This window comes from Anoplopoma fimbria, chromosome 3 (assembly GCF_027596085.1).
Source record: "Anoplopoma fimbria isolate UVic2021 breed Golden Eagle Sablefish chromosome 3, Afim_UVic_2022, whole genome shotgun sequence".
Classification (NCBI taxonomy): Eukaryota; Metazoa; Chordata; class Actinopteri; order Perciformes; family Anoplopomatidae; genus Anoplopoma; species Anoplopoma fimbria.
In genome coordinates, this window is record NC_072451.1 from 377,859 (window position 1) to 401,902 (window position 24,044).

A 24,044-nucleotide genomic window follows, 5' to 3' on the forward strand; every position below is an offset into this window, starting at 1 on the left:
CACCTGAAACTGGCAGGACAGGACTACCAGAACGCACTGGACATCTGCCGCCAGGAGCAGGGAGACACTCACCCACAGGTAGGACAACAGGTAGACACACCCACAGGGAGGACAACAGGTAGACGCACCCACAGGGAGGACAACAGGTAGACACACCCACAGGGAGGACAACAGGTAGACACACCCACAGGGAGGACAACAGGTAGACACACCCACAGGTAGGACAACAGGTAGACACACCCACAGGGAGGACAACAGGTAGACAGGGAGGACAACAGGTAGACACACCCACAGGGAGGACAACAGGTAGACACACCCACAGGGAGGACAACAGGTAGACACACCCACAGGGAGGACAACAGGTAGACACACCCACAGGTAAGACAACAGGTAGACACACCCACAGGTAAGACAACAGGTAGACACACCCACAGGTAGGACAACAGGTAGACACACCCACAGGGAGGACAACAGGTTGACACATTCTTGTGAAATGTCCAGATGAGACCTGACATCATTTTGTCCCCTGTCAGACTCTGGTGCTGATGAGCGACCTGGCTACCATCCTGGATTTGCAGGGTCGCCATGACGACGCGCTGGCGCTGGTTCAGCAGGCTGTTGAACTGAGCCGCTCCGTTGGACACCCGGACCAACACGTGCTGCTGGGAAACATGGCCGGCATCCTGCTGCACAAAGGTCAGGAGAGGTCAAAGTCTCTGAGTCCGACCGCCATCACCTGGTGCGTTTCTTTGTCCAAACTACTTCAGATGGATCCACTTCCATATGACCAACACCTGCGTGAGCGTGGTTTCCATGGGAATGCGCCCGTGCAGGTTTTCATATGGAAGTGGGCGTGGCCTCATCTGAAGTAGGTTGAACAAACGATAGAGACACCAGGTATGTTGTCTCTGATCTGGTCTGATGTTCTGTCTGTGGTCCGTCAGGCCGGCTGGAGGACTCGGTGCGGTTCTACCAGGAGGCTCTGAGTCTGGCACGGCAGGCCGGAGACCAAGAGGCTGTGGACAAGATCCAGGAGGGACTGCAGGAGGTGAAGAAGAGGAGGAACCAGGAGAGGAAGGAGGACGGGGAGGCTGCACAGTAGTGATGGATTCCCAGTGTGTCATGGACAGAGTTGGTTCTCCTGAGGAGGAGGAGGATGAAGATGAGGAGTCCGTCAGTCTGTCTGTTGGTCCACAGCAACAAACTGGACCTCCAGACTGGACAGGTTCATAGGGACCCCTGTGACCCTCTATTCAGTTGTTAAACTCCTTGATCCCAGTCATGCTCTGCAGAGGATGAACCCTTGACATCTGGTGTTTGATACTTTGTTTGTAGTGCTGTAATGAACTTTTGTTGATCCCTGATGCGTACTGACCCCCCCCCCCCCACACACACACACACACACACACACACACACTTCAACATGGATTGATTCCACAGTTTATCGTTAACCATCACAGAGTTAAATAAAGTTTTACTGACGATCGTTATCCTCCAATATTCAGTAAACATGAGATCAGGACTTAATTTGTGCTTTTCTAGTCTCTAATCTCTGATAATGTTACAATGTAAACAACCAACCTGTGTTTAAACCAACAGGAGAGCTAGTAACGTTAGCAGCACCGCTAACGGCTAACAGGAGGAGAGCTAGTAACGTTAGCAGCACCGCTAACAGGAGGAGAGCTAGTAACGTTAGCAGCACCGCTAACGGCTAACAGGAGGAGAGCTAGTAACGTTAGCAGCACCGCTAACAGGAGGAGAGCTAGTAACGTTAGCAGCACCGCTAACGTCTAACAGGAGGAGAGCTAGTAACGTTAGCAGCACCGCTAACGGCTAACAAACGGAGGTTCAGTTCAGTTACATTGTGATGCGTTCAGGCTCTGTTCAGTTAAATGAGTATTGGTTGAAGGTAAATTATAACGTTATCGTGATGTGTTCACATGTAATCTGTAAAATGTAGTGTTGGTGATGAACTAGAATAAATCCAGTAGTTTGAAGGAGATGTTTTCACATTAATATAAATAGATATTAGAGATGAATTATGATGTTTAACTTCCTAACACGAGCTCTAAGATTATAACACATCATTAACACTAATAATGAAGAGATCTGTTTTAATACATAAAAATACAATCTTTTATTTCCTTATTATTTGAATTGTGTGTTTTTATAAAGTAGAAAAACGGGTTTACTAAAACAAAGTAAAAGTATAACATGAAAGCTTTGACACGGAGGAGCAGATGGAAACACACAGCAGGTTACTGTCCTTGTGAGGACCTTCATTTATGTTACTTCCATTATTGATTAATCTGCCAATCATTTTCTTGATTTGTCAATTAAACAACAGGAAGTATAGATGGTGGTCACTTTATTAGGTACATCTGTCTTATCAATGATGTCATAGGTGTTGAACTGCACTGGATCACACACATCTGAGTATAATTCAGCTCAACACGATGACCTCGATGCTAAACATCCTGTCGGGGGTCGAATCGATGAATTGATTGATGAACCGGAACTGGTTACTAAAGTAAAAATGTACAATAATACTCCTAAAGTGATACATGATGAGACATAGGTACTCACCACATACTTTAAAACAAAAAATGCGGTTTGATTTAAAGTATAGTGTGTGTGTGTGTGTGTGTGTGAGAGAGAGAGGTTCCCACAGAAGGTGACGCAGGTGAACTTCCTGTTGTGTTTACTGAATTTTTACAGAATAAAAGCTTAGTGATGACAGTAAACAAACAGCAGAAACCACAAACAGGAATCTACCACACACACATCCTGGTTCTTTTGCCTTTGTGAGGACCCTCGTTGACATGATGCATTACCTGACCCCCTAAACCTGAACATGTTAACCTGACCCCCTAAACCTGAACATGTTAACCTGACCCCCTAAACCTGAACATGTTAACCTGACCCCCTAAACCTGACCCCTAAACCTGAACATGTTAACCTGACCCCCTAAACCTGACCCCTAAACCTGAACCTCTTAACCTGACCCCCTAAACCTGACCCCTAAACCTGACCCCCTTAACCTGACCCCCCTCACCCAGAACATGAGTACTGGGTCAGATTGTGAGCTTACAGTCGCGTCTCTTACACTGATGAAGGTATTTTCATTCACTAAATACGAGCTGAACTCAGATTGAATAAACCTGATCAGCTGAGTTTGTTAAACCTGCTTTCTGAACCTTAAAACCAAGTCTGAACCCTGAAACCGGCCTCTGAAGTCTCGGTCCCCACTATGTACCAAGTACAAGAAAACACACACATGTGAGAAGAACAGTTTCTACAGATTTAACTGATGTCATGAGAACACACACACATAATCCCATGTAAACACACACACACACATTCAGAGGTTAATTGTTGTTGTGCTAGCAGGTTCCTTTAACGCACACACACACACACACACACACACACACTCAAACAGGAGATGTGGTATAAAAGTAGCTGCAGGTGGTTTCTGTCTCTCTGCTGGACATCGATGACTCAACACACTGACCAGGTATGAACACACACACAGGCTGTCTGCTAGCTGACATGATGAACGTCTTATAATAACTTTGATTTTAATGATACTGATACTCGGACAGTTATGGACTGAAACACTAAAGTGAAGGTTCTCTGACTGGATCTCACAGAGAACATTGATGGTGATTGGTCGGTATTCATCACAATCACGTTAATGTCTATACGAACACACACGACGAGTTTGATCTCCATGTACATACACAGAAACAGACAAATAATCAAAAACATGGACAACAAAGTAGAACAAAGGTTAGGATAAACATTTAACTACTATGTACAAATATGAATAATAATTCAAAAGTATATTTATATGAACATAAAACACGAAAACAATGAAATGGAGATAAGTGTAAAGATGCAGAGTGTGAGGATGCTTGAATAAATAAGAAAAGGTTGTAACAGGATACTTTATGCACATGAGGTGGGTGGGATATGTAAATATACATATATATAAACATAAATACATAAATACAACTTAGAATATAAAGGTACTAGATGTTTGTTCATGACTAACTGTTCATCAGAGAAAAGAAGCTGTTCTGGTGTCTGCTTGTTTCGGTGTACAGTGCTCTGTGGCGCCTCCCAGAGGGGAGGAGTCTGAACTGGTTGTGTCCGTGGTGTAATAATAATAATTAAGCCTTTATTAGTCCCACAATGGGGAAATTACAATTCTCTGCATTTAACCCATCCCGGAGGAGCAGTGGGCAGCGCCCGGGGAGCAACTGGGGGTTAGGTGTCTCGCTCAAGGACGCCTCGGCATGTTGACTGTAGAGGGGTTCGAACCACCAACCTTGTGGTTACGGGACGAGCGCTCTACCTCGTCTGCAGAGATGTCTCCTGACTCTGGAGATGAACAGGTCCAGGATGGAGGGCAGGCTGGCTCCTATGAGTCTCTCTGCAGACCTCCTCCACCTCCCATCTGTATCAGACTCCTCACCTCCCTGATGAGGCCGATGACGGTGTTTTAACAGCTGGATCTCCTGAGGAGCATCGTTGGTGTAGAGGGAGAAGAGCAGTGGGCAGAGAACACCTCCCTGAGGAGCAGCTCCCTGAGGAACACCTCCCTGAGGAACACCTCCCTGAGGAGCAGCTCCCTGAGGAACACCTCCCTGAGGAACACCTCCCTGAGGAGCAGCTCCCTGAGGAGCACCTCCCTGAGGAACACCTCCCTGAGGAGCACCGGGGCTCAGAGTCCGGATGCTGGAGGAGGTTCTTCACAGCCTCACCTGCTGAGTCCTGTCTGTCAGGAGGTTATTGATCCACTGAGGTGGAGGCTGGCCCCGTTAGCTGGTGCTGGAGTCTCACCTGATGATGGTGTTATGCAGAAGGTCTACAGGATGAGGGCGGGTTCTGATGTTTTTATGTAAAAGAATCTCATTAAATCTGTTTTACAGTTTGACGTCGGACCTGAAGACGCCACTCTTCCTGTACTTCCTGCTGTCGGCCTGCAGAGGGCGGTGTGGACCTTCAGCTCTATGAGCCAATGAGAAGAGAGTCGAGCCTCCTTACCTGAGGTGAGTCACTTCCTGTAGCGTTTTAACATTTATGATGCGACTCATTTGTTAAAGTTGTTTTTCAGGTAAAAACAAGCAAATACCTCGACATGACTGCAGTACTTTAAATATGTACTTTAAATATGTACGAGTAAAAACTGCAGTACTTTAAATATGTACACGTAAAAACTGCAGTACTTTAAATATGTACACGTAAAAACTGCAGTACTTTAAATATGTACGAGTAAAAACTGCAGTACTTTAAATATGTACATGTACAAACTGTACACCAGTCACCATGTAGCTCTGGAGCTAAACAAGAGAGGGACAGGTGAGAGATGATGCATTCAGGTGAGTGATGAGGAGGTCAGGTGAGTGATGATGCATTCAGGTGAGTGATGATGCATTCAGGTGAGTGATGATGAGGTCAGATGATGAGGACCTCATGAGTGATGATGAGGTCAGGTGAGTGATGATGCATTCAGGTGAGTGATGATGCATTCAGGTGAGTGATGATGAGGTCAGGTGAGTGATGATGAGGTCAGGTGAGTGATGATGAGGTCAGGTGAGTGATGATGAGTTCAGGTGAGTGATGATGAGGTCAGGTGAGTGATGATGAGGTCACGTGAGTGATGATGCATTCAGGTGAGTGATGATGAGGTCAGGTGAGTGATGATGCATTCAGGTGAGTGATGATGAGGTCAGGTGAGTGATGATGAGGTCACGTGAGTGATGAGGAGGTCAGGTGACCAACATGAGACAAAGCGAACAATCTCTCAGTAGGTGTGTGTGTGAGTGTGTGTGTGTGTGTGTGTGTGTGTGTGTGTGTGTGTGTGTGTGTGTGTGAGTGTGTGTGTGTGTGTGAGTGTGTGTGTGTGTGTTTGTGTGTGTGTGTGTGTGTGTGTGTTTGTGTGTGTGTGTGTGTGTGTGTGTGTGTGTGTGTGTGTGTGTGTGTGTGTTGTGTGTGTGTATGTGTGTGTGTGTGTGAGTGTGTGTGTGTGTGTGTGTGTGTGTGTGTGTGTGTGTGTGTGTGTGTGTGTGTGTGTGTGTGTGTGTGTGTGTGTGTGTGTGTGTGTGTGGAAAGCCAGGGGCGGGTCTAACCTTGATGGACAGCTTGGTTGCCATGGTGACCTTCAGCTGATCAGGTTTCTGTAGAGAGAATTAGACCTTTTCTTCACTCTGTTTCCTCTCCTTCTCCTGCTTTCATCCAGCTTCCTTCTCCTCTCTCCCCCTCTCTCCCCCTCTCTCCTCCCCTCCTCCTCCTCCCTCTCTCCTCCTCTCTCCTCCCTCTCTCCTCCTCTCTCCTCCTCTCTCCTCCTCTCCCTCCCCTCCCTCTCCTCCTCCTCTCTCCTCCTCTCTCCCTCTCTCTCTCCCCCTCTCTCTCCCCCTGTCTCCCCCTTTCTCTGTTCTCTACCTCCCTGTTGGTTTCAGTCTTTGCATTATAATTCCTCTCTTTCAGTGCTGCAAGGACGCTGAGGTAGGCTCCAACTCTCTTCCTGTTTCACACACACTCACACACACACACACACACACACACACACACACTCACACACACACACACACACACACACACACACACACACACACACACACACACACACACACACACACACACACACACACACACACACACACAGAGCAGGACTCAGACCAGTTGCTGCTCTGCAGAAACATCATGTCTTCATCACGGTTTGACGCCTTTAAACTCTTTGTTTCTTGTTGATGTGTGTAACGTGTGCGTGACCTTTGACCTCCACTCATGAACATCATTCATGTTATTTCATGTTTCATTATCAGAAGCTCCCTCCAGCAACGCTCATTAAATATGCAGAAGAAGAAACTTCACGCTTGTCAAAAACTAGAATCTAAGACATGAAAAGTTTATAAATTAAAACATTAAATAGGATATTTTTAATATGAATAATCTGTAATGTAAACATATCACAGATTATTAATCACCAATCAGAATCAGGAGCCAATAGGATCAAATGAACTCCTGGAGACCACTTCCTGTCTCCTCCACATTGCTCTCTGATTGGTCCTTTCAAATATCACCACTGATGGAAGTACATATTGTACTTTTACTGAACTTCATTTCTCTGGCAGCTTTCTTTACTCCAGATTCAGATTAATTAAACACAATACAATCAACTAATCAATGATTATGGATTAAGCTTCCCAGCAGTATATTAATAATTGTTATTGATATTTGAAACTCAAAACTCTTCCAGGATGAAGTTGTTCCTTCGTTTAGAAACATTAGATGTTCTGATTCGTGACGTCTCAAACCTGCTGACTCACCTCTCTGATGTGCTGAGTCACTGTCCTCCTCAGTCTGACCACACTGACAGTATTACAGCTGATGGTGTGACCTTTGACCTTCAAACTGCTGATCAGATCAGTCACTCAGTCACTCACTAACACATTCATTCGTTCATTCACTTGTGCACTAATTCCTTCATTCATTCATTCATTCATTCATTCACTCATTCATTCACTAATTCATTCATTCATTAACTTGTTCATTAATTAATTACTCATTCATTCATTCATTCCTTCATTCACTCATTCATTCACTAATTCATTCATTCATTTATGTCACACACACACACACAGATGATCTTCACCCTGCAGTGACCATGAACGCCTCACTCTCATTCATTAATCCCTGATAATCCAGAGTTTCCTCCTCCAGGTTGTGTTGCCTGAACTCCTCTGCTGAACATCAGACCATCTGACCTCTGACCCCCGAAGGAGCCATGAGCCACCATCAGGACGACGGCGGTCTGTCTGCAGTGAGTCACAGTAATCTAATTAACGCATGAAGACATGACGTTAGGGCGTTCACAACTAACATGAGCATGGGGCATTTAGGACTACCGTGTGCATGGGGTGTTCAGGGACTACAATGATCACGGGGTGTTCAGGGACTACAATGATCACGGGGTGTTCAGGGACTAACATGAGCATGGGGCCTTCAGGGACTAACATGAGCGTGGGGCCTTCAGGGACTAACATGAGCGTGGGGCCTTCAGGGACTAACATGAGCATGGGGCCTTCAGGGACTAAATCTTCTCCCGTCTCCTCCTCCAGTCTCCGTCTCCTCGTCCTCCTCCACGTGGCCATATTGATGAAGAAGAGGAGGACCTGAACAAGGTCTTTGATGTTCAGGGTTTTCAGCAGATCCTTGGTCCTGCAGCTCGCAGCCCGCCGGAGCAAAGAAGAGTCTATGATGAGCAGGACTTTGAGGGTAGGGTACCAGAACAGTTCTGGTTTTAATGTTGTAAAGGTTCGAGCATGGAGGTTCTAGGTTGTAGGCTCTACAGTATGTTCTAGGTTCTCTGTTCTGCGTTCTAGGTTGTATGTTGTAGGTTGTAGGTTTTAGGTCCTAGGTTATAAGGTCTAGGTTGTAGTTTGTAGGTTCTAGGTCCTAGGTTGTATGATGTCCTAGGTTGTAGGTACTAGGTTGTAAGGTCCAGGTTGTAGTTTGTAGGTTCTAGGTTGTAAGTTGTAGGTTGTAGGTTGTAGTTTGTAGGTTCTAGGTTCTAGTAATGAGGTTCTTGGTTCTATATGTTCTAGGTTCTTGGTTCTTTAGGTTCTAGGTTCTAGGGGTTTGTTTAGTGTCTGTTTTGTCCCTGCTGCAGATCACCGTCACTTTTCCCTCCACGTCCATCACCCTCTGTCCAAACCGCCCGCTGACAGCCGGAGGAAGAGGACCAATGAGGGGAGGAAGGAGGTGAGGCGAGGCTCCGCCCCTAACACTGCAGCCACCATAGAAGAAGACCAGGAGGAAGAGGAGGGTGAGGAAGAGTCCTACAGTCAAAATGATGGAGAGGAGAGGCGAACAACCACGCCAACCAGGTGAGTCACTCACCTGAGAGGTAAACATGGAAGTTATCCCTCTTTTTAATCCACCTAACATGTAGCTCCTCCCCTTCACAGTGACGCTCTAACCATCTCGTCCAATCACAACGGTCTTTCACCTGGTTGCATCATGACGAGCGTTGCTGCTGACGACGCTGACGAGGCAGAAACGCTGATGAGTGTCGACCTGGACGGCATCAAGAGTCAGTGAACTGCTTCAATCTTATTATCATGTAATAATAATTATATAATTAATTATAGAAATATTATTATAGAATAATAATTCTAATTATACTCATACTTCTACTAATGTTGATAATAATAATAATGATAATAATGATAATAATAATAACAATAATAATGATAACGATAATAATAATAACGATAATAATAATAATAATGATAATAATAATAATGATAATAATAACAATAATAATAATAATGATAATAATAATAATGATGATAATAATAATAATAATAATAATAATAATGATAATAATAATAATAATGATAATAATAATAATAATAATGATAATAATAATAATAATAATGATAATAATAATAATGATAATAATAATAATGATAATAATAATGATAATAATAATAATGATGATAATAATAATAATAATAATAATTATAATAATAATAATAACGATAATAATAATAATAATGATAATAATAATAATAATGATAATAATGATAATGATAATAATAATAATAATAATAATAATAATGATAATAATAATAATAATAATGATAATGATAATGATAATGATAATGATAATAATAATAATGATAATAATAATAATAATAATAATAATAATGATAATAATAATAATAATAATAATAATAATAATAATAATAATAATAATATAATAATAATAATAATAATAATAATAATGATGATAATAATAATAATAATAATAATAATAATAATAATAATAAATAATAATGATAATAATAATAATAATGATAATAATAATAATAATAATGATAATAATAATAATAATGATAATAATAATAATAATAATAATATGATAATAATAATAATAATAATAATAATGATAATAATAATAATAAATAATAATAATAATAATAAATAATAATAATAATAATAATAATAAAAGAACAGAGACCAGAGAACCGTCAGAGAAACAATGACATGTTCTGAATGTGGCCACAGAACACTGTATTTATTCTACACATTAAATATATTTGATTTTATAGTTTACACCTTTAGTTTAGTTTTGAAATGTAATAACTTTATTGATCGTCTGTGTATTTATGATCTGATACCTGCAGAACTAAGACATTCAATGATCATTGGCTAATGTTAGCATGATAACGTGCTATCAGATCACCAGGTTAGCATCATCATTATAAGTGCAGGCTGCCAACTCTCTCCCAGCATGCACTGGGGCACTTTGACTGAAGACAAACTGACGGAAAGTTTTCCAACATGAAAGAGCTTTCTGTCACTTCTTGATCTTCATCATGTGACCTGAACACAATGCGGTCCTCCTACACGCAGAGCCCACGGCCTCTATCTATTGTTTCTGTGTCTGAGTGGTTCTGGTCCTGGTTGTGGAGGACTCTGTCGGTCTTCTATTTTCGGTCCTGGTCCTGGTTTTGATACTGGTTCTGGTCCTGGTTCTGATACTGGTACTAGTTCTGGTTCTGGTTCTGGTCGTGGAGGACTCTGTCAGTCTTCTGTTTGTGGTCCTGGTCCTGGTCCTGGTCCTGGAGGACTGTTTGTGGTCTGACAGACGCTGATCTCAGTGAGTACTCTGCAGGATGAACTGATGAACACACCTGAGCTCTCACCACTCGTATGTTCTTGTCTTTTGATGATGTCAGAGATGTAAACTTGTGATCTGGACTCAAGTTAAACTTGACAAAGCTGCTTTTAAAACTAACAAATACTGAAGGAAAACCTTATTGTCACAGAAAGTAGAAGACATGAGGAAGATGTTTCTACAAGGTTAAAGGCAGTAACCACGGTGATAAAATAATCAGTTACAAGTAAAGTCCTGAACTCAGAACATTGTCAAAGTTAAAGTATATAAAAGTATATAAAGTAGTAAAATATTTTATATCTGAGGTTTCTGGATTAATATTCCTGCTGCTTCAATGTATATGTAACATTGAACCTCCTTTATATGCTCCAGGGTTCATACTATGATTACCTGCAGTACTTTCTACTTTGTTCATAGTACACTGACGTCAGGTAGACGGTCAGCTGACTCTCACTGCTGGAATGTGATTGGCTGATGACTTCCAGGAAAACAAGAAATGATGTGAAAACGTCCTGTTTCAGAGAAAATCCAATTTTACAGAAACCTGAAACTCACCTTCATTACTGCAGGGGGTTAACACACCTGTGTGTGTGTGTGTGTGTGTGTGTGTGTGTGTGTGTGTGTGTGTGTGTGTGTGTGTGTGTGTGTGTGTGTGTGTGTGTGTGTGTGTTTAGCTGATTGGATAATTCAGAGTTCACGTGTCGTCTTACAGATTCTTCATTTAAGTTCAATCGAGCCTGAAACTCAGTTAGTCTGCAGAAAGTTCCCATGAGACCTCAGCGTGTGTGTTCTGTGAACGCAACATAGTGAGGAACAAAACAAGTTCATACCTCAGAGTGAGGACATGTTGGAGAGAGAGGACATGTTGGAGAGAGAGGACATGTTGGAGAGAGGACATGTTGGAGAGAGAGGACATGTTGGAGAGAGGACATGTTGGAGAGAGAGGACATGTTGGAGAGAGGACATGTTGGAGAGAGGACAGAGAGGACATGTTGGAGAGAGAGGACATGTTGGAGAGAGGACATGTTGGAGAGAGAGGACATGTTGGAGAGAGGACATGTTGGAGAGAGAGGACATGTTGGAGAGAGGACATGTTGGTCGGTCTTCACTTCTTCAAAGGTTCAGGTAGAGGTTAGAGTAAGGGTCCTCACAAAGACAGATGTACAGGGATATGTGTGTTGGCGTAAATGACATTTGTTTACACTGTCACATCGTGGGGACTCACCAGAACACGACCCCGTAATGTAAATCAGAACATTTAGGGTGAAGACCTGGTAGCAGTTAGTAAGTCTCTAAGAAATGAATGTAAGTCAATGTAATGTCCTCAAAAGTCACGTTAACATGTCTGTGTGTGTCCGTGAGTCTGGTTTTAACCTCTGACCTCATCCCACACTCATGCCCCCCCCACAGGTCACCGATTGGACAATGTTCCGGCAGTGAGGCGTCACCTGGTGAAGCGGAGCTCCAGAGGGCCGATCGTCCACGTCACCAAAGATCAGATCAGCAGCCAAACTCAGTCACAACTCCAACACCTCCAACACCTCCAACCAGACCGAACACCTCATGAGGTCAGAGGACGGACTCACACTTCACTGCTTTCACTGCTCACATAACGACTGTTTAATACCTCAACTTTAACGTTCAGTTTACAACTCTTACTGTGTCTCTGACATTTGAACTGCTTTCATAGTTTTGACTCAAACTGCAGACGGTTTGAATGATGTGATTAGAAAACTAGAATAAAAACAGAAATGAAGCTGAGAGGAGGGAAGAAAGACGAGCCGGCAATATGAGCAGGTTAATCCTGGTGAATGGGTGACAAACCACGCTTAATGAGAGAGTAAAAGTCACACAGGGAGAGCCAGACAGGTAGAGTCAGACAGGTAGAGTCAGACAGGTAGAGTCAGACAGGGAGAGTCAGACAGGGAGAGTCAGACAGGTAGAGACAGACGGGTAGAGACAGACGGGTAGAGACAGACGGGTAGAGACAGACAGGTAGAGGGTAGACCCGTCGGTCTCTCTCTCTCTCTTGCTCAGTGTGTCTTCGTCTTCAGGATGGTCGGTTCGGACCTGAAGAGTCGACAGAGAAAGGTACAGGATGATTTTTCTCTGAGTCGGGTTTAGTTTGAACTAAATAACTTTATTGATCCTGATTTGTGACATCATTTATTCTGGTCTGGAGCGCTGTATCTCAGTTTATCTTTGGTTTAGTCCACTTTAGCCTGGTTTGGTCCTGTTTCATCATACAGTGTGGTTTACTTTGGTTTATCTTTTAGTTTCCGTTGTTCAGTTTAAATTATGAGTGGAGGTCGATATGGAAGACAGACAGGTTTCTGGTTTGAGTATTTTATATGTATTTTTGACGGTAATAACATACAGTAAAACACCATCACTTTAGATGATTCTACTTTTTAAAGTATTTTTGTAGTTAAGCCTGGTCCAGCCTGTTATAAGTGTCCTCCATGTTTAGCTGGTGTTTATCACTTAAACTCGGTTTACATTTGCATCATTTTATGCTCATTGTGAAATATTTCATGAGAAAAACTTAATGGAAACGACTTCATTTGATAAAAACTCTTAATAATGATTTTAAATGTCTGTAAAGCGTCTTTGAGTACTCTCTATAAATAAAATGTATTATTATTATTATTATTATTATTAAAAATATTAAAAACTTTTTCAGCATGTTTGAGGTGTTTTTGCACTAAATAGATTTTGGAAACATTTAAGTCACATGACTGATCAGCTGTTTCTGCTCTGGATATATATTCATACAAACAACAACACCAGCTGACATGAAAGAACGACAGAAGCTCCGTGAAGACGTCTCTCCATCGTTCTCTCGTAGATGGTTGGAGGGCGACTTAGTTTCTTTCTCTATTTCTGGTATCTGTAGGTTTAGAGGTGTGAGGGTGTAGACCAGGTTTTAACCTCCAGGATTACTGTACCTTACTTACACCAAGTCTTCACCATAAACATTAATGGTTCACCTGGAGGGGACCTGCCTTTAGGGCGGGGCTTAGACATGTAAAGGAGATGGTGAAGGTTGGGGATGGGCCCGGGGAATGAGTGTGAGCCGATGTGATGTCCTCATAAGTCACTCAGACGGGTTTGTGTGTGTGTCCAGGTGTTTGTGGAGCTGAACGAGCTGGTGATCGACAGGAACCAGGAGCTGCAGTGGAGGGAGACGGCTCGATGGATCAAGTTTGAGGAGGAGGTGGAGGAGGAGACAGAGCGCTGGGGGAGACCACACATCGCCTCCCTGTCCTTCCGCTCCCTGCTGGAGCTCCGGAAAACCATCTCCCACGGTGAGGAGGCTCTCTGCTGCCCCCAGTGGAGAAACTCTGAACATCACCTCAGTTCAAACGTCCCTTAAAATCCCATTCATTCATTTTGATTTCCCCACAAACCTCTTAACATAAATTAGTGTGAAGCCAGAGATCCTTAATTTTTTTGCTTTAATTTAAATTAAAGTGTGATGATGTCAGTGTGTGATGGCAGTGTGTGATGATGTCAGTGTGTGTGATGTCATGGCGTTGTGTTCTCAGGGGCGGTGCTCCTGGATCTGAAACAGAATACTCTGCCGGGGATCGCTCAGCAGGTGGTGGAGCAGATGGTGATCTCAGATCAGATCAAAGCTGAAGACCGAGCCAACGTCCTCCGAGCTCTGCTGCTCAGACACAGGTTCATTAAGCCACCTAAAGATCAATCCATCATCCAATGACTCATCAATCCACCTAATGGTTCATCGATCCAGCCAATGACTCATTCATCCTGCTGTACCGCATCCATCCACTTATTCATTCATTATCTAATGATTCATTCATCCGTCCATTAATTCATCCATTCATCCACTGCTGCTCAGGAAGCAACAGTAACATATCTTTTAATAAATGTATTTATTTTTATATTTGTTTCATTAGTCACCCCAGTGATGAGAAAGATCACAGCTTGTTCAGCAAGTACATTTCTGCAGCCAACATGGCCGCCTTGATGGACAGACACAACGGCCAATCAGAGTCCTCCATCCATCTGACGAATCACAGAGAGGCTGACGGAGAGAAGTCCAAAGTAAGAAGAAACATTTTGACTCAAAGTTTGATCATGATCTAAAGCTTCACTGGAAGTCTAATGAACCAATAAAAGCAGCAGTGAAAACAGCTGTTTTCGTATTTTAAGGGTCATGTGACCAAGAGACGCAGATAAAATAGCACTATGTGACATTACTTTATTTAGCTTCAAATACTGTTTGTGTGTGAGTGTGTGGATAAAGCATTGAGGCCTTCAAATGTAGTCATTTAGCGACTGGCTAGGTAGCTAGCTACATTGCTACTTCCACCATGCTTTCATGCTAACGTTACACTGGTTACAGAAAATGAGCCCAACAGAGGGTTGGTGTCCAGCAGCAGCGCTGAGACTACCGTTCCTTACTTTGCCTGGAGGAGAGCAAGCGGGAGCTCCAAAGACTAGCTAACTAGACAGCTCTACTAATGGACAAGCTAGCTAGCTAACTAGACAGCTCTACTAATGGACAAGCTAGCTAACTAGCTAGCTGTTCTCTCCGTAACTCTCCTCTCCTCCCGGTGAACTAGTCTGCCAGCAGTGAAGTTGTTTGTCTAATATGATCCAAAACTATATATATATATAAATATATATATATATATATATATATATATATATATATATGTGTGTGTGTGTGTGTGTGTGTGTGTGTGTGTGTGTGTTCAGAAAGAAGACCTGCCCATCAGTCTCTCCAGATCCAAACATGAAGTGAAGCTGATGGAGAAGATCCCAGAGAGAGCTGAGGCCACCGTGGTCCTCGTGGGTACGCATCACATCTGCATCATCACCTTCAATGCTGTGTCCACCTGTAGAGAATGAGGTTCAGTGGGTTTATTGCATCCCTCTGACGTGTCTGCAGGCAGTGTGGGCTTCCTGGAGCAGCCGTCCATGGCGTTTGTGCGTCTGCAGGAGGCGGTCCTGCTGGAGTCCGTCCTGGAGGTTCCTGTCCCTGTAAGGTTCCTTTTCCTTCTGCTGGGCCCGCCTACCGCCAACATAGACTACCACCAGATTGGACGCTCCATCTCCACGCTTATGTCCGACAAGGCGAGTCCCTGCAGGTTTAATGCCATCTGCCACTGTTCTGGATTTAACCACCAGATGGTGCCAAATAACTCATCTTTATCCTGAAGCTGCTGTTCTGTCTTGAACCAACGTAATGTGGTCAAATGGATTCTGCCTCTGTCTGCTGCCTCAGCTCTTCCACGAGGCGGCGTACCAGGCGGACGACCGCCAAGACCTTCTGGCGGCCATCAACCGGTTCTTGGACTGTAGCATCGTCCTCCCTCCCTCTGATGTCGGCGGCGAGGAGCTGCTCCGCTCGGTCGCCCGCTTCCAACGAGAAATGCTCCGAAAGAGGGAGGAGCAGAGCAGCAAACTGCAGGAGAAACAGAGCAGCATTCAGCAGGACGAAGGTCGGTTTAGGGGCATTTTAGCCTGTATTAGATAAGAAACAGTAAAAAGAGGAGAGAGGCAGGAGGTGACTAACGACAACATGAAGAGCATCTTTAAACACCCATGGCCACCACAAAGAAAATTTGGGCATTTTAACATCTTAAATTTGTCCCAAAATGATTGTTTGCATCTTTATAAGTTGGAAGTTCAACACTTGCCTGTGTCAAATGTTGGTTCCCACTCTCTGAGTATTTTTAAGGCTTCAGTGCATGAACATCCAATTACAGTGTCTGAGCATCTCTGGGTTGCAGAATTGGTCTTGTAACTAAATTCAAACTTCTTGTGGAACAGCTTAGTCTTGAAACGTCTCACTGAATCTTTCTTCACAAGCAGGTTTGAGCCTTGATGCCATTCTCTCAAAAGAATATGTTACAGACTTTAGAACAAAATACTGAGCGCTTTACTTCAAGATAAAAGTAGAATAAGGGCTCAAACTTCTTTAGATCTTGCGGAATCTTACACATCGAAGGCGAAGTCCGAGATGTTTGCAAGGTAAATTAGCATGTCATCAGCAGAGCAGGGAATATTTCTTCCGTCAAGTAGGTTGTGTGTCCTGTATGGTTTTCTTTGTCTGTTTGTCAGCAGGATAACTGAAAAATGACTGACCAGTTTTAATGAAACTTGGTGGATGGATGTAGCATGGGCCTAGTAAGACTCGTTAACATTTTACATGGGAAAGAAACATTATTTTTCAACTATGAAGACAGCCTTGGTGGAGGTCTGCACTCTCAGACTGCCCTTTCAGTTTGAGATGAAGTCTGAGGATATCACGTCCAATCGTTGCGTGATGTTTTGATGTCAGGTGTAATGTTGTGATGTCAGCTCAATGACTAGACAGTAACAGAGCTCAGTTCTTATCTATCAGACTCCCTCGTTCCCTCCAAACCCGGTGATGAGCCCCTGAGGAGATCGGGCCGTCTTTTTGGAGGTCTGATCAAAGACCTGACTCGACGCTACCCTCAGTACCTCAGCGACATCCGAGATGCTCTGAACCCTCAGTGCATGGCAGCCATCATCTTCATCTACTTTGCCGCGCTGTCGCCTGCCATCACCTTTGGAGGACTTCTGGGTGAGTCTAGACTTCAGAAACACTGACAGATGTTGAGATTTGGTTGAACAAGTTTCAAATCGCTGCAAGTTGATTGAATCGAAGGGTGCCTCACAAAGACCCTTCTTAAACCGTTACAGATAAATTTGTTGTCAAATATCTTCTCTGTGAAGGTTTTATAGCCGGGTTCTCTCTTTCTGTGGCTCAGGGGAGAAAACAGAGGGTCTGATTGGTGTGTCAGAGCTGATAGTTGCCACGGCGATGCAGGGCATAGTGTTCAGTGTGCTGGGTGCTCAGCCTTTGCTGGTGATCGGCTTCTCTGGACCATTGCTGGTGTTTGAAGAGGCATTTTACACGGTAAGCTCACCTGACAGAAACCCTACCAACTGCTGCAAAATATTAGCTGTGACAAGCACGTGACGCAGGTGAAGTCACAGACAGACTGGGAAACATGATCATTCAATGTAGACAGTAAATGACTTAAAACTCATATTGAAAACTTAAAAGGGAGGGAGCCTCTGTCAGACGCAACTTTGGTTGAAAAGTTTAATTAAATGGAAGAATATCTGTTCTTAGAGACGCATGAGTGACACAGGTCAAAAACGCTTTCTAAAAACACTTTTGGTGGGGATTTCCTGTTAGACAACTATTTTCTGTGTTCCCTAATTATTCATCTATAATTTCAGTTCAACAGCACCATCTCTGTAACTCTGGTAATTCTGCTTCCTCATCAGAAACTCTGTGAAACACCTGTGGTGTGCACCAGGGTTCTTCCCTTGGTCCTCTTTTGTTTGCCTTGTGTATGCTTACCCTTGAACGATAATACATTACATACATACAATTTAGAATATTTAGAATATAAGTATTCAAAGTTCCATCCTTGACCTTGAAAATAAATGAATAACTATTTTTATACTTATTGAACTGTGTTTTTGAGGTTTTCAACCACATCTTCTGGCCTTGGTTGATTTCACGTGACCTAAAAATGCATCTTTGGCCACATGGTACCAGATCATGAAATGAAGATGATTACTGTCTCTGTTCAAAGAGGGACTCTGGTTTTAAATGTGAATGTCCACCCTAACAGACAGAGTCAGACCTTTGTCCGACTCAGGTTAGAGTGCCAGCCCTCATGTTACCTTACATAATGAGCAGTAAAATGTTAAAGTTTGGGAAAAGACAGCCCTCATATCAAATTAGTTCTCTGTAGATTCCCTGAGTCGGGGTATCAGAATTATGGGAAAAGTAAAAGTTGGATCACTGCATCCCTAGTTGAACGATTTAGAACCACAGTAGTAGTTTTAAAGGTCTCTCCTACAAATGGCTCTTATTTAGACCTAAACATTTCACAAAAACATCTGCCTTAACTACCAAATAAGGGGTAGTAGATTCTAAATGTCTGCCCCAGCCAGTAATGTTTGTCAAGTTTTTTTATGGTGAATCTAGATTAGTCAGTCAGGCACTGACTCTAGAATGGTCTAGAATGCTGCTGCAATGCTGCAGTATCTTGTTAGCTAACCTGTTAACTGTTCCCTGAAACCTACCTGGTGTCTTTATTTTTCTAGTTTTGTAAAGACAATGGGATCGAGTATCTGACGGGTCGGGTCTGGATCGGTTTCTGGCTGGTGCTCATTGTTCTCCTCACCGTGGCCTTCGAGGGAAGCATCCTGGTTCGCTTTGTCTCACGTTTCACTCAGGAGATCTTCTCCTTCCTCATCTCCCTCATCTTCATCTATGAGACCTTCGCCAAACTAGTCAAGGTGAGGTCAGAGGTAACAGGTCCACAACGAGCCTGGGGCCTAATGAAAGACTTGTCTTGATTAAGATAATTTTGATCATTTACAGATCGACTCGTAAAAATAAAACATAAGACACATTGATCTAGTTGAGTGTTTTTTGCCTCAAATGATGTCAAAAGAAGAACATTGGAAGTGTTTGGTTCTTCTTGTTTTCCCGGTATTTCACAACCCGGGTCATTTCAGATATATCATTAAAGTCATTAAAAAAACAAAAACTCACAGAGCCACAATGAGTTTTTTTCTTCTTTGTGTTGGTCTGTTCTAGATATTTCAGGAGCATCCTCTCCAAAACTGTTTCCATGGAAACAACACAGTATCTCCATCTCTGTGCAACTACACTGCAGCTGCCGGGAATTCAGGGAAGGTTCTTGGAGAACCAAACACAGCTCTGCTGTCATTTCTTCTCATGGTGGGAACATATTTCATCGCCTTCTACCTGCGCAAGTTCAAGAACAGCTCCTTCTTCCCCGGCAGGGTCAGTAAATACAAGTACAGGTACAAGCACAGGTACACGTAAAGGTATGAGTACACATCCAGATAAAGGCAAAGGTACATACGCATACAGGTACACAGGTACACAGGTATGTACGGATCAAGGTAGAGGTACATTTACCACACAAAGGTTATGGGTAGGCATAAACATGTTCACACACAGGAACCGTCCTGGAAGGTTTCTTTAATTTGTCTTGCAGCTGCACTTAATGAAATGTGAGCACCTGATCCACGATTTATAACTGATAAAACAATTATTATTTTGCTAGAGTCAACATAAAATACATAATGAAATTATTATGTTTTCATTGGCTCCATCTCCCAAGAGTGTTAGATCCAGGGACTCTGTCAAAACGTCACTGGGTCCTAGTTTTCAGTGCACATGTTGGTTCTTACCTTGGGAGATGTCTGCAGTTTCCAACCAAACCACTGATCCATAAGCTGGTGTTCTGTGTGTTTCAGCTCCGTAGGATCATTGGAGACTTTGGTGTCCCCATTGCTATCCTCCTCATGGTTCTGGTGGACTACAGCGTGGAGGACACCTACACCCAGGTCAGACCCGGGCTGATTTTAACAAGTGATCCCGGTGTGGACACATTGGGACAGACTCAGACATTTAAACTCCCTCTTCCTATTGGCTGACAGAAACTGAACGTACCCAGTGGATTCTCAGTGTCCAGTCCGGAGAAGCGTGGTTGGTTGATCTCTCCTCTGGGGTCGGACGGGGAGTTTCCTGTTTGGATGATGGCTGCCAGCATCCTGCCAGCGATCCTTGTCTTCATCCTCATCTTCATGGAGTCCCAGATCACAGCGTACAACATTTTCTTCTTGCCTTTGTATTTACTTTTTTATTTTAATAGCTTAAACTATTAAAATCTTTTTTCCCGTGTCTGTCCGTCAGGCTGATTGTCAGTAAGAAGGAGAGGATGCTGGTGAAGGGAACTGGTTTCCACCTGGATCTCCTCATCATCGTGGTGGTGGGTGGAGTCTCAGCGTTGTTTGGTCTGCCCTGGTTATCGGCTGCCACAGTTCGCTCCGTCACCCACACCAACGCTCTCACTGTCATGAGCAAAGCCGTCGCCCCTGGAGACAAGCCCCGCATCCAGGAGGTCAAGGAGCAGCGGGTGACAGGCTTCCTGGTGGCTGTTTTAGTGGGTATGACTGTCACTGCAGTACTTCTACAACCACCACTGCTACTTTTACTACCTTTACTACTTCTTCTGAACTGGATTCCGTCCCCCCCTCAGGTCTGTCCATTGTGATCGGGGAGGTTCTGCGTAAGATCCCTCTGGCGGTTCTGTTTGGGATCTTCCTCTACATGGGTGTGATGTCGCTTAATGGGATCCAGCTCACTGAGCGACTTATCTTGCTGCTGATGCCTCCAAAGTACCACCCTGACCACAACTACGTCCGCAAGGTTAGCCCCGCCCCCTGACCGAGGACAGAGGTGTTAACTCCAGTCACATGACCTGGACAAGAATCAGACTCACGGCTCTGGAGACTTTATTCTTCAGACAGAAGAGTGTCTTGGGACTTGACTTGGGACTTTTTGGTCTTGACATGGAACACTGATGTGGGTCTTGTTTGTCTTGACTTGGTACTTGACTTGGGACTTGACTTGGAACTTGACTTGGGACTTTTTGGTCTTGATTTCTAACAATGACCTGGGGCTTGGCTTGGGATTTTTATGGTCTTGGACTTGACTTGGGACTTGGCTTGAGACTTGACTTGGATTTGACTAATGGTCTTGACTTGGTCTTGACTTGGTCTTGACTTGGACTTGCCTTAGACTTGATATGGGACTTGAATTGGCACTTGTTGGACATGAAATTACTTTTGACTTGTTGGTCTTGATTTGGACTTGACTTGGCACTTGACTTGGGACTTGACCTGGGACTTGACCTGGGACTTAACTTGGGACTTGACCTGAGACTTGACTTGGGAGTTGTTGGCCTTGACTTCTAACAATGACCTGGGTGCTTCTCTTGGGACTTGGTGGTATTGTCTTGGACTTGACTTCTGACTTGACTTTGGACTTGTTGGACTTGGAATTGACTTGGGACTCAACTTGAGACTCAACTTGAGACTTGCCTTAGACTTGGTATGGGACTTGAGTTGGCACTTGTTGGACATGACCTTACTTTTGACTTGTTGGTATTGATTTGGACTTGACTTGGGACTTGTTGGTCTGGAATTGACTCAGTGACATGAGGCTTTTTGTCTTGACTTGGGACTTGTTGGACTTGACTTGAAACACTTGGGTTCTTTGAATAGAACATTAAGTTTCTATTAAAAGGCACATCACGTGTAAATACACATATTTTTCCATGAGCTTACCTGTCTGTCTGTGCTTCACCTGTCTCCCTGCTCACTCACAGGTGAGGACGTTGAGGATGCACCTGTTCACTGTCGTCCAGCTGACCTGTCTGTCTCTCCTGTGGGTCGTCATGGCAACAGCGGCGGCGCTGGCGTTCCCCTTCATGCTGCTGCTGACCATCCCGGTGAGGATGCTGCTGCTGCCTCGCCTCTTCACCCGCAGAGAGCTGCAGAGTGTGAGTCCATCGTCACTGCTAACACGGCTCAATGCTAACACGGTTCAATGCTAACACGTCTCAATGCTAACACGGTTCAATGCTAACACGTCTCAATGCTAACACGGCTCAATGCTAACACAGCTCAATGCTGCACAATCACGAGGCCCTAAACGCTACATCAGAATCAAATAGCATGCAGGATACTCATGTTTCCTTATCAAACATTAAACACTTGACTTGTTTCTTTGAACACGCTCAGTGTGTGTGGAGGCTCCAGCCACTGCTAACGCCAGAGTTAGTGGTGTAACGGAACGTTGTCGATCTGTGATTCCTACTAATTAATGACACAGTTTAACCATCACAGAGTGAAATAAAGACGATCGTTATCCTCCAATATCCAGTCAAATATGAGATCAGGACATCATTTATGCTCTCAGGACGAGAGCAGCAGAACGTCAGCAGCACCGCTAACAGGAGGAGAGCTAGTAACGTCAGCAGCACCGCTAACGGCTAACAGGAGGAGAGCTAGTAACGTTAGCAGCACCTCTAACGGCTAACAGGAGGAGAGCTAGTAACGTTAGCAGCACCGCTAACGGCTAGTGAACGGAGGTTCAGTTCAGTTACATTATGATGCGTTCAGGCTCTGTTCAGTGAAAATGAGTATTGTCTGAAGGTAAATTCTGACGTTAACATGATGTGTTCACATGTAATCTGTAAAATGTAGTGTTGGTGATGAACTAGAATAAATCCAGTAGTTTGAAGGAGATGTTTTCACATTAATATAAATAGATATTAGAGATGAATTATGATGTTGAACTTCCTAACACATGCTTTTAATGCAGACTTAAAGTTGTTCCAGAGTATTTGTACATTGTGGTATTGCTACTTTTACTCATTGAAATATCAGAATACTCTCACTACTCAATCTATGTGTATGCCATATGCTGTTGCCATGACGACGACTCCCAGTCCTGACCTCTGACCTCTGGTGCTGTAGTTGGATGCCGACGATGCAGAGCCTCACCTGGAGGAGAAGGAGGGCCAGGACGAGTACTCACAGCTGCAGATGCCCGTGTGACCCGGCAGCAGCCTCCTGATAGGTCGATCCACCTCCTTCATTAGCATATCTGACGTGTATCCTGTAGCTGCGCTTCTGACATCCTGTCTTCATCAGTGTGACTCTGTATTGTCTGCTGTTCTGTCCTGTTTTAAATATCTCACTAACTCTGTACTGCTTCATTAAATGCACATTTTACCCTCAAATAACATGTCTCATATTTACTTGTGCATTTGAAGTTTTTCATGGTCTGGTTTGATAGTAACGGGGTCTTACTGCAGAGACATTCAGCTCCTCGCATCATGAACCACAATCACAGTTTTCTGTTTTCTGTATTTATAAAAGTTAAACATTCACATTCAAGAGTCTCTCAAAGGACGAAGAGCCCGACGTGTTTTAAAGAGCAACTGAATCTAAAGCTATGCTAGCTGTCTGTCTGTCTGTCTGTCTGTCTGTCTGTCTGTCTGTCTGTCTCTCTCTCTCTGTCTGTCTCTCTCTCTGTCTCTCTCTCTGTCTGTCTCTCTCTCTCTCTCTCTGCATGTAAGCTTCATCTCCAAACATGGATGCTCTAAGTTCAGCCTCAGAGAGCTGAACATGAGCTACACAGGGTCGATTACGGGCGCTGTTGTGTTGTCTTAATGCATCACGTTGCAGCTAGGGGGCGCTAAAGCAGGAAACAACACATATGCTGTAGCCATGGAAATGCTCAGATTGACTCAGTATCGCCCCCATGAGGACGGAGGTCTGTCTCCTACACTGGTGTTTCAGAGTGGAGGAGGGCTCACGGACCAAACGCCTCCCCCGCCAGCAGGTCCACCACCAGGAGGCGATGTGGTTCCTGGTGGAGAGAAGACGGTTAGATGACCCAGCATGTCACACATCTTTTGACATGTGGCTAAAGTTAGCA

General features: G+C 43.8%; 2 protein-coding genes across 2 annotated transcripts in view; both read left to right on the forward strand.

Moving 5' to 3' along the window:
* ttc19 (tetratricopeptide repeat domain 19) overlaps nt 1-2,308 on the forward strand; it is an 8,663-nt gene extending 6,355 nt beyond the window's left edge. The window contains exons 9-11 of the mRNA XM_054627476.1: nt 1-78; nt 534-696; nt 945-2,308. The exon at nt 1-78 is cut by the window's left edge and continues 86 nt beyond it. Of these exons, the coding sequence (XP_054483451.1) occupies nt 1-78; nt 534-696; nt 945-1,102 (399 nt within the window). The 3' untranslated portion in view covers nt 1,103-2,308. The remainder of the gene's footprint in view (nt 79-533; nt 697-944) is intronic.
* A 5,484-nt stretch (nt 2,309-7,792) lies between these two features.
* Nucleotides 7,793-23,158, forward strand: slc4a2a (solute carrier family 4 member 2a). Its single transcript, XM_054627185.1, has 21 exons — nt 7,793-7,828; nt 8,127-8,283; nt 8,678-8,894; nt 8,976-9,100; nt 12,104-12,261; nt 13,821-14,001; nt 14,242-14,377; nt 14,617-14,764; nt 15,422-15,518; nt 15,615-15,799; nt 15,951-16,167; nt 17,073-17,276; nt 17,464-17,612; nt 18,821-19,015; nt 19,320-19,529; nt 20,009-20,098; nt 20,192-20,358; nt 20,448-20,701; nt 20,794-20,963; nt 21,925-22,098; nt 23,078-23,158. The coding sequence occupies exons 1-21, from the start codon at nt 7,793-7,795 to the stop codon at nt 23,156-23,158; spliced, it is 3,351 nt and encodes a 1,116-aa protein (XP_054483160.1).
* Nucleotides 23,159-24,044: the final 886 nt, after the last annotated feature.

Bases quoted from the DNA above. Each gene is read 5' to 3' on its own strand.
- slc4a2a (XM_054627185.1), top strand. From the start codon at position 7,793: ATGAGCCACCATCAGGACGACGGCGGTCTGTCTGCA. The intron at 14,002-14,241 runs GTGAGGAGGCTC...TTGTGTTCTCAG, and splicing joins CCGGAAAACCATCTCCCACG to GGGCGGTGCTCCTGGATCTG. The intron at 15,519-15,614 runs GTACGCATCACA...ACGTGTCTGCAG, and splicing joins GGCCACCGTGGTCCTCGTGG to GCAGTGTGGGCTTCCTGGAG.